General features: G+C 34.8%; 3 protein-coding genes across 3 annotated transcripts; 2 read left to right on the forward strand and 1 right to left on the reverse strand.

Annotated features, from left to right (window-relative positions):
• The first annotated feature begins 147 nt into the window (after positions 1 to 147).
• On the forward strand, positions 148 to 4166 carry LOC107227794 (tubulin-specific chaperone A). Its single transcript, XM_015669041.2, has 2 exons — positions 148 to 535; positions 3937 to 4166. The coding sequence occupies exons 1-2, from the start codon at positions 406 to 408 to the stop codon at positions 4161 to 4163; spliced, it is 357 nt and encodes a 118-aa protein (XP_015524527.1). The 5' UTR covers positions 148 to 405; the 3' UTR covers positions 4164 to 4166.
• A 197-nt stretch (positions 4167 to 4363) lies between these two features.
• On the forward strand, positions 4364 to 7426 carry LOC107227793. Its single transcript, XM_015669040.2, has 3 exons — positions 4364 to 5237; positions 6948 to 7155; positions 7243 to 7426. Exons 1-3 carry the CDS (start codon positions 4364 to 4366, stop codon positions 7355 to 7357), a joined length of 1197 nt encoding a protein of 398 aa, XP_015524526.1. The 3' UTR covers positions 7358 to 7426.
• A 2535-nt stretch (positions 7427 to 9961) lies between these two features.
• Positions 9962 to 15902, reverse strand: LOC107227785 (U3 small nucleolar RNA-associated protein 15 homolog). Its single transcript, XM_015669029.2, has 5 exons — positions 15746 to 15902; positions 13081 to 13663; positions 11412 to 11632; positions 10755 to 11190; positions 9962 to 10251 (listed from the first exon to the last, which is right to left on the reverse strand). Exons 1-5 carry the CDS (start codon positions 15833 to 15835, stop codon positions 10016 to 10018), a joined length of 1566 nt encoding a protein of 521 aa, XP_015524515.2. The 5' UTR covers positions 15836 to 15902; the 3' UTR covers positions 9962 to 10015.
• Between the last annotated feature and the right edge of the window lie 1285 nt (positions 15903 to 17187).

Here is a 17187-nt window from a genome sequence, read left to right on the forward strand (position 1 = left end):
TACCATTCAATTTTTCTGACATGCGAACTCATGTCTGGCTGATGATATGATCTTGGGTGCTGTATGCTCCTCTCACGGTGTAAAAATAATCCGTGGCTCCTCAATATAAGAGATTAGTGATGCTTCTAGTGTGAGCTTCAGAACGCATACAGTGAGATAGAAGACCGCAACTAATCTGTAAAGCGAGAGAGACACAAAACTGCCGTCGGTGTTGGTAGCGGATATCGTGAAACCCTATGAAAAACAGTTTCTGACATTGTACATAACCTTCAAGTGTGAGGCACGCGTTATCAAAATCTACGACTGTCACTATTCCTCTAACCGTGTTCATTGAAAATTTTCAAAATTAGAGCATTCAAATTGTGTGTAACCTAAGGTTCCTATTTGGTCAGTGGGTTAACTACGATGTCCGACCCTCGAATTCGCACTTTAAAGATAAAAACCGGAGTAGTGAAGCGGCTCGCCAAAGAGAAAGTTACTTACGAAAGAGAAGCTGCCCAGCAACGCGACAGAATACAGAAATTCAAAGATCAGGGTGAGATCAGATATTCACGTGTTCTTTAATCAATTAACTCATTTGGCGAGGCCACGGCTGTGAAGCATTCTTGTGGCGCAGAATTCTGAATAAACCAAAGTCTTTATAGAACTAGGATACCTAACCTATTGTAGCAATTTTTGGACTCACTAATTTTTCTTGTACGTCAAAATTCACAGTCACAAAAAGGCTAAAACCAACAATGCGGTTTGGTATATATGACGTTACGAAAAATCATCTGTCATATTTTAATCTGTGGCTCTTCTCAAAAATTTAAAGCTCACGAGCTAATACAGTCATCATAATTACTCATTTTGTGAATAAATGCAGAGAGCACCAAACTTTGGCATATCTACCTGCCAAATCTGGTGGTTTTCTTGACAATTCTAAGAAATGTAGTTAGATAAATAATGCTTAGTTACACTCATAAAGTTGACGTCTGAAATTGGTAAGATCTAAGTTAATGATTTAATAATAACATGGGAATTGCATATGGGAAGACTTTGGCGGGAAAGCTGCTATGTTGGGCCACCATATTTGAGTCTCTGTTAAAGCTCAAAAACCATCGCATCTTTCTTTTAATATGCAAGAAACAATCTATCTTTCCAACCCATTTAAAATTCCCTAAGCTAATCTCTAACGGTATTAATTTTAAAATGTATAAGTCGCGAACTGCTTACCACCATAATGTATAAAAATTTCAAAGGTCGTTACTTAATCCCGAGATTAGTGACTCTTATGCTGCCATCAGTAAATATCAAAATATTTTGCTGGCGCTTGAGAACGATATTTTAATAGAATTACCTGTCGAGGGGTCAAAAAATTTTTTTGACACACAACATTTAAAATTAGAATCTACTTTCACAGCTCACAAAGCTTTTCACATTAACAAGCTAGCTAATCTCATAAAGAACAAAAAAAGACCTGCGTCTAAACCAATTGACTCGACCTTTGAAAATTGGTTTGTGAACCTCAGTAATACTGAAATACCTGTAAATGTTGCTGACGTGCTAAAAATGGGACCCAAATATGGCACCTCTTTTGAGGTCCATCGCATTCCAACTAACAAACTCATCGCTGACTTCGAATCTAAGATCTCTCTGATTTCCTCTAACCATCGCAATATGGCTAGACTAGATTTTACAAATGCTTTAAAAAAGTTTATAAACACTCAACACAAACACAAGAAAATCCTTGACAAGATTAAAGAAACTAAGATCTTTCATAAACATAACCAGGATTTACTTTTCTTGAAGGCAGACAAGGGCAACACAACCGTTGTTATAAATAATCAAACCTATGAAGAAAAAATGTTACATGAATTCTCCAACAAAAACACCTACAAAGCTGTTAGATTTGATCTTACGTGTACCCTTCAACAGGAAGTTCAAAAATTAACGATGGATTGGTCCAAAAGTAAACACATTTCTGATCAACTTAGACGGCAAATTTCAAATACTGATTGTGTACCACCTAGAGCTTACGGGCTACCTAAAATTCATAAACCGGATACACCGTTAAGAATCACAGTTTCTGTCACAGATAGTCCCACCATCAATCTAGCTCACTTCCTTAGTGAATGGATTGGCAATAACATTGTCCCTCCTGTGTCACGTGTCAAAGACAGTTTTGCTCTTGTTAAAGCTATCAAGAACTTTCTTCTTCCATCTGATCATGTGATGGTTTCGCTAGATGTAGTGTCATTGTTTACCAACATTCCTCAAAGTTAGCAATTAACGCGGTGAAGCAGCGTTGGCATCAGCTGGTAGATAAAATTCTTGTTCCACTCAACGAACTTATAAAAGTATTACATATTTGTTTTAAGGCTGCCATTTTTAAATTTAATAATAAAAACTATGCTCAAACCTATGGTTTACCTATGGGCTCGCCGCTCTCTCCAATTTTGTCGGATTTGGTTATGGATGATGTTGAACAACATTGTCTAAACAAAGTGGACTTTGAGCCTCCTTTCTACTTCAGATATGTAGATGACGTAATCACAGCGGTCCCTTCTGATAGAGTTGACGAAATGCTATCTGTGTTCAATCAATTCCATTGGAGATTACAATTCACCTCTGAAATAGAGTGTAATCGTCGAATCAGCTTTTTGGATGTTCTGACCATTAATGTTAACCAGCTCATCAAAACTGACTGGTTCCATAAGGTCACCTGGTCACAAAGGTTCTTAAATTTTCATTCTCACCATCCTAGATCTTACAAAATTGGAACGATTCATTGCTTGGTTGATAGAGCGATTCGACTTTCCAGTATTGAATTTTATAACAAAAATATGTCCTTGATTCATCAGGTAATACGTAAAAACGACTATCCAACTCCTCTTCTTAACAAACATATACATAGTAAATACAATTCCATTTTGTCGGCGATCAGTTCTAACAACAACAATGATGTATCTGGTGTACAAGTAAATCAAAAAAACTTTGTTTCTATCCGATATGCTGCTGGCCTGTTTGAGTCTCTCAACAGAATTTTCTCTAAGTATAAGATCCAATTTGTGGGTAAAAACGCACATGATCTATCCTCTACGTTTGACTCTGGTAAGGATCCACTACTCCTGGATATGCGTTCTGGTGTAATCTATAAAATTCCTTGCAACCAATGCAACATGTCCTACATAGGTCAAACAAGTAGGCAATTACACACTAGGATAACTGAACATAAACGCAATATTCATGAGCATGAGGATAATTATACTGCGCTGACTAGGCATGTTATCGATTTTGATTGTTCATTTAATTATTCTCAAGCCAGCATTTTAGATGTTGAACCAATGTATTACAATAGGTTACTGTTAGAAATGTGCAATATCGTTGCACATCCCAATTCTGTCAATCGAAGACAAGATATTGAACATTTGAGTACTATTTATACCTCTGTGATTCACCCAACATAACTATTAATTACCGGCTGAGCTTGCACTCGATCGATGTTCTGAAATAAATTTTTCTGAGGAGGGCCCCCATCTGGGCTGAAACGTTAACACAAAAAAAAAAGTGTTTTTTGTTTATGACCTTCATATCCAAGAATAATATTTACACATTTAATAATAACCTATGACACAAAATGAATTACCCAAGCACGACCCTTGAAAATTTCATTCATTTAAGGTAGACCATAAAAAATCTTTTCAAGAATTCGAGTCGGTTACATCCAAATTGTCAATGTGAACATGGTATATTGTTGTATTAAAATAGGATACATTCTTAAATGTCAGAATACGTGGTTGAATGTCACACATGAAACTATTTTACATACATATTTGCTTAAATCATTTGAACATACTTGATAAACCCATATATAGTCGTTTAATAGTAACGCATACATACCACTTAGGTATTGCAAATAAAATAGTAATAGTAATCTATAATTATCTGCTCTAGGTAAAGACGAGTATGATATACGTAAGCAAGAAGAGGTTCTTCAAGAGTCATTGATGATGGTTCCAGACTGTCAGCGTCGACTGGTAAAAGCATTTGAAGAGTTGAAAAAAATTTTGGAAAGTGAGCAAGACTTGAAAGAGGCAGAAGCATACGCTGAAGCAGAAAAAGTGATTCTTGAAGCAGAAATCCAGCTTCCACAGCCAGGAGAAGATTTAAAGACATGTTAAATCGTATAAGCTATGTTACCATCAGTTGAATAACGACTAATCATTACCCAATTTTTGTATTCTTTTGCATTCTCGATATACTTTCCATTGCAGTAGAAACTAAGCTAATTTACACTTAATATTCCCATACATAGTGATAAGTTTTCGAAGAATAATTATTTAATTTTTTTATTTCAAATTTAAATTTTGTTGCTGCAATAATGTATAGAAATCAGAACTTTGCACAAATACCACCTCACTACTACGATAGACAATTTCAATACCAGCTTGATCCAATACATCGAAATTACGAGATGCAAATGCAACAAAATTTTATTTATCCATCAATTACAAATGCTGAATCTACTAATATCAAATTTATCAACTTTAATCCAATGTGTAACAATGTCGATAATGAGAAATCAGTTCTGATTGCTAAGTTAGAGGTGCAAGAACGTGATGAACGGATGATAGAAAATTTTTTAAAGCAAAATGAGAACCCCGTGAAAAGAATAAAGAAAGATAGTTCTGACTGCATATCAAAAATTTCAGAGGCGCGTAGTGCGTTGGTATCTGTTTTCAAGTTGCATAAAGAACTGAAAGAAAGTTTTGCCAGTCTTGCCGAAAATCGGAATTTACCAGAATATGAATGGAACGAGAGAATAAACACTGCCCAAAATAAGCGATTTTCAATTTTGGAAACACTTAGTAAACTCAAAGATGACAAGGTCATGAGTGAAATTACAACGTGTATAAACAAGCGAAAGAAGAAGAGATTACGCCAGAAGAAGCAAAGAGTGTTACGGAAAATTGAAAAACTTAGTGCTCACGAAAGAAGGATACAACTCCATGCCGAAGCAGATGCTTGGATAAAATTGAAGCAAGATATAATTGAAAAAGAGAAACAGGAAAATGATATGCGGCGAAATGCTGATATAGTGCTCGCCGAAGTGAGAGGAAAGCGGAATGATGCCAAGAAATTCTTTGCACTATTGCATGAATTGAAAAATCTGAGATGTATTGAAGCGAACATCGCCAGAGCGAGGGGAGAACATTTATCGACTGCAGCTGATGAATCATTTACAAATATAATCGGTACCTAATGACTTTTGTTTCTTGAAGCTATCTGCAGGTTTAATCTATTTAATAGAAAGCATATACTCTTCGTATTACCAATTTCACTGAAATCTAGCAGCAATAGAAGCACTAATAACCGATAGTAAGCGTGATGCAAGGACTGAATAGTGAACTAAAAGCCTTGCAAAGTTGGCTTTAACATCACTTTGCTGTATTTCATTTTTTTCTTCATACAATTTTCTACATTATGCACAAAAATCGTTATTTACACATATAATGGACATGAAGGTGGAATGTAGATTTTATAATGAAGATGAAACAGCAGCCAGAGTTAGCCAAACGTGTTAAACTTTCTGGAAATAGAAAAATGCAGTTCAGTTTGATCCTCATAATTCTGTAAAAGTATTGGGGTTTCAAGGTATTTCACAAAATTTTGATTTTCCGTTTTCATTACCTCAATCGAACGAATATTAGATCGTTTGGCTGCTAATTCTGGCTGCTAGCTTCCGCCTCGTAATTTTGTAATTTCAATTAACAGAAAAATTCAAAGCAGTTCATAATTAAAACCAACTCAATGCCACTCATAGTACTACAAATTCAAATAACGTTAATCCAGGGAAACATTGACAGAAAAGAATTAGAATGACTTTGACGCAGTTAAGTTGGTAAAATATATGTATGTTTGCTGGTATTATGGTTTACTGTCTCTCAGGTAATCTTAAAGTTGCAAAAGAGTAATTTTTATAAAAATGCATAACTACGTTAACGTTAGTTTGTATCAAACTGCAAATTCTCCCAGAGAATAGGATATCGCAGACAGGAATTTTTAGCTCAAGTCTAAGATGTACTTCAGACCATGTCACTCTTTCCCATTCAAATAACGTCTAGAACTGTAAATTCATTCCAGTTTCTTAGCAGAATTTTCAAAAATAGTTGTGTAGCACGGTTTAACAATTGGATTGCTTTCACTTCAATATAAATAAAGTCAACTTTAGTCCGTTATTTTGAACAAGACGTACAAAAAGTCCTGATTTTGTTAATATCTGGTAGCTGCTTGAACCAACGTGAATATCATAATTTCATCACAATTTTTGAAAATAATTTGATCATCTAAACGATCATGTGTAATATCCGTAATTATTATAAAAAATTATACATCTTTTGTTGCAATGATAACTCCATTTCGATAACAAAGATTAAAAAAATGTTATATTTTATAAAACATTTCTGAATTTTTTCATTCTTAGAAACGGGGTGCTTTGGAAATGGGAAGTGTAACTGTATATCACATAGGGGTTGTAATTTCTTTTTTTTCGAAGAATTTGTGTTTTTTGACTAGAACTTTCATGTGATAAATTCTGGAGCAAATCTAAGATCTGAACTTCCGGTCTTAATTGATACCTCCTGGAATGCTCTCTATATAAGACAAGCATTCACTATTATTTTTTTAAATTCCTAAAGAAACTGATACAATTATATTTTTATTTACATCTTATTTGAATGGAAAAAAATCACATGCTCCATGCAGGTATTTCTTAGACTTGAGTTAAAAATTCCATGCTTTGGAAATATTTTTTTTGCAGTCGAAATCCAAGTTTAGACCTTGGTCATACAGACAAAATATATTTCACTAAATCTTGAAACAGTCGATTATACCTGCATTTACATGTTGTACACTACATAATGTACATGTATGTTCGTGTACCTTTATTTTATTACCTATCACAGACAAATTACTGGAGCAATGGAAACTGATGGACCGAGAGTACTCAATCGAGGAACAAGGGTTGAGGCTCATGTTGAAAACTAATAATGACCAAAAAATCGAAAACCAGAAGCGGAATATTTTCGATGATTGGGAAAGTGCACTGTTTGGTAGAAAACTACCAGCTGTGGATATCTTTCAACGAAATATACATGGATTCATTACCATAAGGTATTCAACGCTATTTCATCTAGTGATAAAGCATAAAATCACAATGCTGCATTGATTGATTGATCAATTTGGTTTTCGCAATGTTAGGGCCATGTGGGACAAATACATCAGCTGCGACGGATTTGGTTCACCAATACCAATTGGCTGGGTTATGCCAGATCCACCTTCATCTGCTGCCTGGCAAAAGTACCTCAAAAAATAAATCACTTTTTTACCACTAATGTAAAGCTATTTGTACTATGAGATAATGTTAATACTATATTCAATTTAACACGTTGGCGTCAATTTTTCTCACCTTAATCCATTATTCTAAGTAATGTTATTATCCAGACAGTTAGGGAGTACGAATAATTAAATATTTGAATGTTAGTATGAAATTAGAATCATCTATCCCAAAAGCTTGATGCGGGATAAACAGTGTGAATTTTACGGTCTGCTATTTTTTTTTGTCGATGGCAGTGTTGACTGGTGGTCAATATAGGAATTTCTACCGTCAATGCAGTGCATACTTATGACAACTTTTTGGTGCCTACAGGGCTCCAAAATTCTAAAATTTATTGTTCTTACGAGAATACGTGCAAAATTGCAATTCTTAAGTAGCATAACACAATCTGAACTAGATTATGAAACAAAAAGTATACGGCCGAATTATTTCGTATTTCTCTGCGTTACACATCTATACAAAAGGTTTTTTTTTTATAAATGCACAGATCCAATTATACAAAATAATGCTATAAGCTTTGTTTTTTATGATTTTCACCGTCAGAGTAATAATACTTCTGCTACATTGTTTGTCGACCAATGCACATTCTTTGTTAAAACATTGTAACAGTTGTACATTGTACCATAATAGCTACGTTTCCATTGCGATTCGAAGAACATACAAAGTGTTTCGGTATGCAGGGACCACCGGGTACTCACGGATTCTCTGCAAAAAAATTAGACTAAAATTACTCTTGACAATGTTTTATTAAAGCAACGGTTTTTGAATTAGAGGCTATGGTGGAGAGGGTATCATTACTACAAGTGGTACAAGTGCTGTTGGTCGTCTCTGAATTGGGCATGGATGCTAGCTTGACGATAAGGTCGAAGAAACCCACATGAGATATGTCTCTTTGCTAAAACAATGCCGTATTGTCCGATCTTCTGAATTATACCTTTTCATCATTCTCCAATACTACAATTTTGGTGTGATTCGTACATTCCAGAGCTACTCTATTATCGAATATAGTCATTTGCCCCTTGCATTCCTTCTCCACCACTTCCATTACATTACGGTTAATAAAGAACTTCCGAGCTACGTCTATATATGGCTACATCACTCTAGTAGTATGGATATAATGTCTCCGCTAGGTACGTAGACCGTAAGTGTTACAATATCATGTGTTTCAAGCCTTGTATATTCTTCATAACAGACACATCCACAACCAACTGATTAATCAGCTTCCAGTGTGACAACATTGTCGCATATCAGTAGCAATTGATTTATCATCTTCATTGGTATCCTGCTGGTTGATTCAGAGCACGCGCGCTATTTTCTGAGACTATTTCTTGATATACATTCATTGATTTCAATGCATTTGCCGTATCTTTTGCTCTCTTTCATTATCGTTATTTAGTTATGTCTGTAGATATTTTCACATAGATATAACATTTCAATCCATTAAACTAGTATGTGCGATAAAATTCATTAACAACAATCCAACGTCTTTTTCGAAACAATGCATTCCTTTCCTGTAATCATTTTTATGAATTCTTTTTTTTCATTAAAGACGAACGCAAAATATTCAGTCACTAACGCTTTTGACCAATAAAATAATTCTTTTTTCTATTCCAATAGAAACATTTCATGTTTCCCGGATTTCTTCTCCAACTATAAATAAGGATGCTTTGTTCGGAAGCAATATTTTTTTCCGCTTCCACCTGAAAAACTTGTCTATTGTATGAGGTATAGGTTTAACTTTTTAACTGTTTGAGCTACGGAATTCGCTCAATGGACAATTTTGGAAAACATTTTAATTCTTTACCAAATAAAGTTGACTGTTGACAATTTTACAAAAATAATATCTTGTTCGTATTATTTGCACGCGAAAATTTTTAATTTCGAAAGTGATCTTTGAAAATTGGATTTACGAGATATCCTATGTAAATTTATTTTTTATATATTTTGAGATTTTTGTACGTTTTCTTAATAAAGCGTTGGTTCAAGTACACAAAACCGGAATTACTCAGACAGCAAAAATTTTAAAGTCGTCAGAAAGACGTCCATAGGATGTCTTATTATGCGCCATTTTCTGACGTCCCAAGAACATTTTTTAGACACGCAGATATCCCTTAGGCGTCAGAAAATGGCGCATAAGGCATCCTTTGCACATCTTTTTGACGACTTTAAGTTTTGGGCTGTCTGGGTAGGTCCTTTCTTACTATGAAATGAACACGCAGTTATTTAGGTATGGTTTATTGAAGTTTTGTTAATGTAACCTAAAGAAACTGTTCAGAACCCGTTCAGGTACCCTCTATAGTAGATGCGCCCTCAGGTTCACTATCGTGATAAATAAAACAAAAATACAATGCATTATACTAAACATGTATTATGTACTTGTTTAAAAAGTCGCGTTACTGGTGTGGTGCAAAATAAAATGAAATTCTTGGAAATTCCAGATTTTTTTTGCAACGATTCTCAATTTCCCCGGGTTTTCCCGCATTTCCCGGTTTTCCAGGGTCAGTTTACATCCTGTCTTAGATTTTTCGTTGACGTGTTACAAAATTTGATAAACAAAAAAAGATAAGAATGACTCAAATAAAATCGCAAAAATGTGGAAATTTTATTGTAAACTGTACATTTGAGGAAGGTCTGAAATTATCCTATACTTATGACGAGTTCTGCTAGGGCAGCATTTGATGCCTCTAGAGGCTGTTTATCTTGAACAGCTAATGAAGATACAGTTTCAGCACCAGTCACCAGCATCTGCAAGGCGCCTTGCAATTCCAGTAGAGATTTGGTCAAGTCTTCTTCTTCTTCCAGTTTCTTAGCTAATTGGTTGAACATAATTCGTGCCTCGTCGTTCAATTCTTCCAAATTCTCCTCATAAACATCTATGAGGGATAGAAATGCATGTTTGAATCATATTAAGCATCAAACTGTTTACTCTAATAACATTTCAATCCATTATCTAGTATATGTGATAAAATTCATTAATAACAATCTAATGTATTTTTCGAAACAAAGCATTCCTTTCCTGTAATCATTTTTATTAATTCTTTTTTTTTTCATTAAAGATGAACGCAAAATATTCAGTCACTAACGTGTTTGACCAATGAAATAAAATTTTTATGGATATAAACTATAACAACTGGTTAGCTGTAAAAGCAGTGGATGGATGTTTGTAGACATTTTTATCCATTTTAATAACAGTACCGTATAAAGCTTTGAAGATAACTGAACAATGCAGAAACCTAGAATCTTTCACCTAAATTAGTTGAATGGAGATGCTATTCTATATTGAATTGTACTAATTAAATTAGGGAATAAAATTGCAGTTTTCGGCTCTTATTCTCAATTCGGAAGATATCTGCGTAATCAAAGAGACAATACTCACCCACTAAGACACTAGTGACGTGCAGCAAAACTTTTCCAAACCGAACATTCCCGATATGGCGTATCAAAAATCGAAGAATAGATGATAGTGACTTTCCATCCCGTCCTGCCAGAGCTTGTTTCAGTCCCTGACGTCTGGTGAGTTCTTGGAACAAAGCAACTGTGACATGTGGTGTCTTATTAGCAACAAATGCCATGAGAGCACTGTCCAGGGCTTTAGAGTACTGAAATTTTCTAAGAAAGGCATCCTGTTTAGACATGACCTCTTTTGTCTCTTCTTGAACAATGGCGTCTGTACTGGGTACGTGTGAATGTGAATCTACATATCTATAAGATACTTTTTTCCGTTGCGATTTGCTCTCCTTCACCTCTGTATCTCTTCGTCTGACGGATAACATACCGTCAACCATACCAGCTACCACGGTCTCATCATCACCCTGACGAATTAAAAATATTCACATGAGAACCTACCAAGGCTAGAAATTCTGATATTTTAGGCACGTTGAAGTGCTATTTCGATGACTATAATGGAGTAATGCCATAACATACAGAGCTTAATACGTAACTACTGTTTTTAAAGTTGGAGCTATAGTTAAATTTGCGGTCATAGGTTGTTCAATAAAAATATAATGCTTTTGAAAACGTAATAATTACTCACACTGACTCCAACACTGAGTACTGCATTAGGATAATCCAAAGTATGGACAACCTTATATGTGCCAGCATCATAAATTTTAACATGTCTATCCAAAGATCCTGATACAATTCTTCGACCATTTGAAGCCAGTTTCAAGCACATTACTGTTTTGTGATGTTGTGATACTTTTGCTTGTAATCTTCCTCCAGCTAATGCATCCCACACCCTGATTTCAGTGCCACCTTAAAAAAATTTATAGTTGAAATACAGTGTATAATAAATTACAGTAAGTAGATTGAAAATGGTAGAGAGGATTGTATCTTTTTAAACATTTTCTCAACTACAGGAGGGAACTAATTCTTTCAGATAATAACTGCATTCCTCTGTATACTTATATTACATAATACTGAAAATATTTGGTGCAGTGGAACTTTTACATGCAAAGAAGGGGCCAAGCCAAAGCAGTTGGCACTAGGCACTCCCGCCTTGAGAGATATTCTTAGTACATCATTTGCACATACTTATACACACTTCACTTGAAAGAAGTATAAAGGCAGAACTAACCAAAGAAATGTATGGATTGTATGGAATTTTAAGAAATCGATGAATCCTAACGACAGAGGTGTATTTAAAAAATTCGTACGAATTGAAAAGTCGTATTTTAAAGAAACGGCTTACAGCTCTCAAAAAAACCTGTTATTAATATATGCATTTCAAAATCAGCTTGGCAAGTTACGTCGTTTTAAACGGTCACATGAGATAAATTTCTTTTATTCGTCTCGTTGAGATATGTCTCTTGTACTCGGCTTGCTGCGATGTGTATTTTCTATTATTTTTTTTGAGATAGGTCTCTTCGGTTAGTCTCTCTGAAATACGTATTATTCATTGAGTCCTGTTGGAATCTGACAATCTGAAGGAATAACTACTCTGGAATAAGACTAATCAATCTATCGGTATCTACAATTCAAAGATCCACTCAAGAATGGGATTAACTTAGAATTTTTTAATATTAGAACTCTGTATAATACTGCAAGCTGCTATATTAAGCAAGACAAAGAAGTTTATTCTTTTGTCTACAGTAATCACTGGTTAAAGTGAGCAGAAGTACCAGTAAGAGTAAATCATAGTCAAAAAAATCCACTTGTAGTTTTAACAAATTTAGAAAATGCACACACTGTTCAGCGAGCTTCACGAACTGAATGGACAAATTCGCAAGATAGTTAAAAAATTTTTAATTGCAAAAATTTCTCAACGTTTTCTCACATACTATAAGATTTTGTATTCTAAGTAAAACATATTCACATAACAAGAAAACAGAATGTGAAATCGTGTAGCAGCACTTCAGTTTATTGTTTGACTAGCTGGACTTTATTGGACAGTTGATCCAAATGTAATATAAGGCTGCTATTAGCTTTCACTTTGAAGAATTAAATAAACCTGTATTTTTATTAGTGGTTTAATTATTGCGAGATAATATAAAATTTCCCGTTCCAAAATTTCTCTCATGATCTTGTAACTTCGTAAGATTTCCATAGCCTCGCATGCCCTTGCTGATTAATACCTTGAATATTTCTAAATTTCTTTAGATATTTTCAGTTTTTGAGATTTGCAACAACACTATTTTAGAAAATTTACAATAGCCCTTTCAGGGGACTATCACTAACATAATTTGTGAATAACCTCTATTTACCGGCAGATACAAATACTCCACCAGACGGAAGAAAGAGCAAACTTTCTACAGGAGCCTCATGGTCAACTGTGAAAACAGTTTTGTTTGTCCTAGTATCATACATTTGAATATGTTTGTCATAGCTTCCAGATAGGAAAATATCAGGAGATACTGGGCTGACAGCTCCTGCTCTGATGTAATCTTCGTGTTTGTTGAATGTGATCAACTGTTTCTCACTGGGTATGTCCCATAAAGCAACTGTATTGTCATCCGAGAATGAAGTGATCCGAATTCCATCACTTGTGAAGAATGTTCTATGGACGGGGGCTGTGTGTCCTCTGAATAAACGAAGTAAATTTTTTGAATGGAAATCAAACAGTCTAACGCTGTGTTCCTCTCCTCCTGCGCAAAGCAATTTCCCATCGCTTCGAAAAGATCCGCCGTATGCATTTTTTTTAAACCGACTCAAGTTCTTTTCAACAAGCTTTGTTATAGGATTGTAAATTTGTACTCTCGCTGACGACGTCACAGCAAAGTAGTGCGGCTCAATCGGTGAAAAATCAATGTAATCAATAGGGCCAAACTCCTTGACCAAAACAGGGGCCTATCATACAGAGAAGAAAACATATATAGATAATATTTACATAATAAATAACTGAATCTACGTCAATTTTCATGTTTTTTAATTTTTCTTTTAATTGTTCATAGATTTATCATAAATTTAGATTTGAATCCAGTAATATATAATAAATAGAATAATCTCTATACATCAGCAACAAGTGAGGAAATCTCTGAACTGTCCGACAGGACAATTGTCGGGTTACCTATCATGAAATTTTTGAATCATATGAGAACTGACATAGTTTATACTTTGTTATTGATTGCCAGCACTGCCTCCAGTTTTGTATCAATATTGAGCTTTTGGTTTACAACATTGCTGTAACAATTATATTATATATGTATAGGAAAATAATATAGCCATTACAATCATTGTAAATTTACTGGATAGCATGAAAATGAGTATAAAGTTAGTTATTTCAGTGATAATTTACTTTCTTTCTATCATCTTTGAATCCTCAATAACAGAAGCCAAATCGAATGCTTTGTTTATATTTTATTGCATTATGTAACAAGGTCAATTCATGATTACCAAGTGACTTTACTTTCCACATACATTTTCAGGTATTCCATAACGAAATGTATGAGGCTGAAGCTAGTAGTTCAACTAAGCGGCCAAACGGGCCAAACTTTTTTTGAACAGTGCAGCAGAGCTGTACGTTTATAATTCTTGAAGAGTATTACTTTTTTCAGGAAATCTCAATTATTGAGTTACAAATTCTGGTTGCCAGTTTCAGTTTCATCGAATTGTAACTAACGGACTAGTCAAAAATTATGTTGAAAGTCGCTTCAGAAGCATGAAAGTGTTTGTAGAAAACTATGTTAAATCATTTATTATACTGGACAGTATACAGTTATCTTAAGGAAAGTGGCCTGCTTAATCACTAATAAATGGAGACTTAAAACTAATTATTACATTCATTATTATTATTATCGCATGTCTGAAATATGTTTCAATTTGGATATCATCTTGTTTACAGATTTTCTGTAACCAACTTTTTTGAGTTATACATTCCACATCCTGTTCCAGTGGCTTTTTGCAATTTAATGTGTATTTATATTCCCTTATGACTGATAATAGGTCAACAATCGATGTCAATAATTACATCTAAGTCGTTAGGAAAAAATAGGTGCAGAGAAGATAGGGGATGTGATCGTCTCACCTTTGTTAACTGTGTAGGTGTTCAAGCTGTTGTTAACACAAAAGCCGTGGAATTCCTCCTCTTGCCTATCTATTATTGCAGTTGTTACAAGAGTGACCCAGTGGAAAGTAAAATTTAGAAAAACATTGTTGATGTTAAAAAAATAAACGGTTTACTAATTTTCATCTCTTGTACTGATGCACTTATGGAAGAAGCAGCAGAAAATTCTGTTTGCAATGTAAACATCAAAAAGTCAAAGGTTTATAGTTTTACAAAAATTAACGTTAGAGACACATTCTTACAGGAACATCATTGAGATTTTGAATTATTAAAGTATGTTCCTCAAATGGTAGACAAAAATAACAGTGAAGACGGAACAAATCTCTTGCCCAGGGAGCAATCCAACCTTTTAAGGCTGTGGTTATCTACATATGTCGTTACACAGCTTCTTCTGGATCCAGGATATAGTTTAACATAATACCATTGACTGGTTGTCTTCAACCCCTGACAGGCAATGAGGGTAAAATTTCCTCCCTACAAATCTTATACTCTTGGAACAGAATGTAAGGATTGAACCTCTTCAACGTTCATTTGTATTTGTTCAGTTCAACTTAATCATTTCATAATAAAACCATTTTAAACGGAATTGTTTTGTTTGGCATTTAATTTAAAGAAAAAAATGTCGCTAGCTTTATTAGAAGCTGAGATATTTGAAATAAAATTCCACTAGGTATTTTTCACACTCATTGCCACGAGAGATATACGGTTTGGATGTTTGCCCGTCAGGAGTTAAAGGCTTTTGGCGAAAGCCGCACGTCAAACTAGTTTCGAGGTTAGGTTCAGTACACGTGGTAACCACACAGAAAAAAGTACACATATCTGTATTCCAATAAACATACAGAAGAAATTGTAGCAACACAACTCACCGTAAATTGTTTCCAATATATGTTATCGGGACTTAAGTCTGGCCCAGTTTTAGCGAATATTTTCACATTCGTCTTTTTGAACGAGGCCATGCTGCTTAGACACTTACTTTTTTCTCTTATAGGTAAATCAGAGCTGGCATGCTACTAAAATGTTTGTTTACATGTGGTTTACATGAAAACTATGAGCGCTTCCTTTTACATCAATCGTCTAACACAAATCGATACTAGGTGATACCATTGGTTGGATCTAACGGAACAGGCCAATGAAATTACTTGGTGCCGTGGAATGACAGAAAGTGAAAGCAACCTATTGCGACGTTGAGTGGCAATTCCCGAAATTATCAAAAGTTAGTCACTGTAAATCGTTGTAAAAAATATAGCCAGGCAAACAAGTCCACTGGACAACTAAATTCAATCGCCCGGTTCATATAAACCGGAATTAATTCCCAATAGGTTATTAATAATTGTGTGCGTTGTGTACACTTATTTTTGAACCGTTGAACTCCGCTGAGATGTTGCTCCGTTGCGATGAAGAGGCGAGAGGAAACAGGAGTTTGAACGGTACTAGTTTTATTTAAAATCACTTGAAATTTATTTTAAAGTATTTATTCTCGCAATAAATCGTCTACAGAATACTAAATGTTGGATAATAATTAGTCAAAAAGTTAGAATGGAACAATTGCTTATTGTTCGACCAGAACTAACTGCTAAACAAATTGGAATATCTAATTGCGAGACGAAAAAAATTGGTTCAGAATTTCTAACACGATTTTGAACACGTAGCGTAAAATGCAAATGGCTGGGTACGGAAAGACTTGATAAAGGGAGAGTCTACAGGTGAGACTTGTGGTATGAAGCAAGGGACCGATTTGACGTGTGGTGTCTTTATTTATAGGGACCCGTAGCCATTTCCTTCTAATCCCCTGGTTGACTTTTAGCCGCACAACACCGCTCATTCCCCTGTTTTATATCCTAGTTCTGGCGTAGTATTATCTTCACAGGCTACGTTAGGATCCCCCACTTGTCAGCGGTCACAACCCACACATGCCCAGAATACCCGCGTTTTTTTGCGTTTTTTTAAAGTGGTCATTAGTACTAAGTGCAACAAGATGATAATATTAGATTGGTGACGCATAAGCGTCTTTGATGATTCATGTGCCGGGATTCTATGCATGTGAGTTTTGGCCGCGTCGGGTACTTTACACTGGTGTTTCTTTTCAGACGTTCAAGTGAAGGGAGCTGTTTCATTATTTAATAATATTATTTTATAAGCACCTGTTGCTATGTGCATTGTTATATGGTGTTATACCATACCTTATGGATATATAATTTTATTTGTATTTTATATGTAGACTGACAGCATTGTTCCAATTGTTGCTCGTTATTTAAACTATGGTTCTCTAAGCTTATTGGTGTTACATTGTTTCGTTGAGAAATTCGTC

This window comes from Neodiprion lecontei, chromosome 3, assembly GCF_021901455.1.
Source record: "Neodiprion lecontei isolate iyNeoLeco1 chromosome 3, iyNeoLeco1.1, whole genome shotgun sequence".
Taxonomy (NCBI): Eukaryota; Metazoa; Arthropoda; class Insecta; order Hymenoptera; family Diprionidae; genus Neodiprion; species Neodiprion lecontei.

What these genes read in the sequence shown, in the direction of transcription:
- LOC107227785 (XM_015669029.2), bottom strand. Translation starts at nt 15,835, where the DNA reads ATGGCCTCGTTCAAAAAGACGAATGTGAAAATATTCGCTAAAACTGGG. An exon ending in TGGAGTATTTGTATCTGCCG is followed by an intron (nt 11,633 to 13,080) that starts GTAAATAGAGGT and finishes AATTTTTTTAAG; the next exon opens with GTGGCACTGAAATCAGGGTG. An exon ending in TACTCAGTGTTGGAGTCAGT is followed by an intron (nt 11,191 to 11,411) that starts GTGAGTAATTAT and finishes TTAATTCGTCAG; the next exon opens with GGTGATGATGAGACCGTGGT.
- LOC107227794 (XM_015669041.2), top strand. Translation starts at nt 406, where the DNA reads ATGTCCGACCCTCGAATTCGCACTTTAAAGATAAAAACCGGAGTAGTG. An exon ending in ACAGAAATTCAAAGATCAGG is followed by an intron (nt 536 to 3,936) that starts GTGAGATCAGAT and finishes TATCTGCTCTAG; the next exon opens with GTAAAGACGAGTATGATATA.
- LOC107227793 (XM_015669040.2), top strand. Translation starts at nt 4,364, where the DNA reads ATGTATAGAAATCAGAACTTTGCACAAATACCACCTCACTACTACGAT. An exon ending in ATCATTTACAAATATAATCG is followed by an intron (nt 5,238 to 6,947) that starts GTACCTAATGAC and finishes TACCTATCACAG; the next exon opens with ACAAATTACTGGAGCAATGG. An exon ending in CATGGATTCATTACCATAAG is followed by an intron (nt 7,156 to 7,242) that starts GTATTCAACGCT and finishes TCGCAATGTTAG; the next exon opens with GGCCATGTGGGACAAATACA.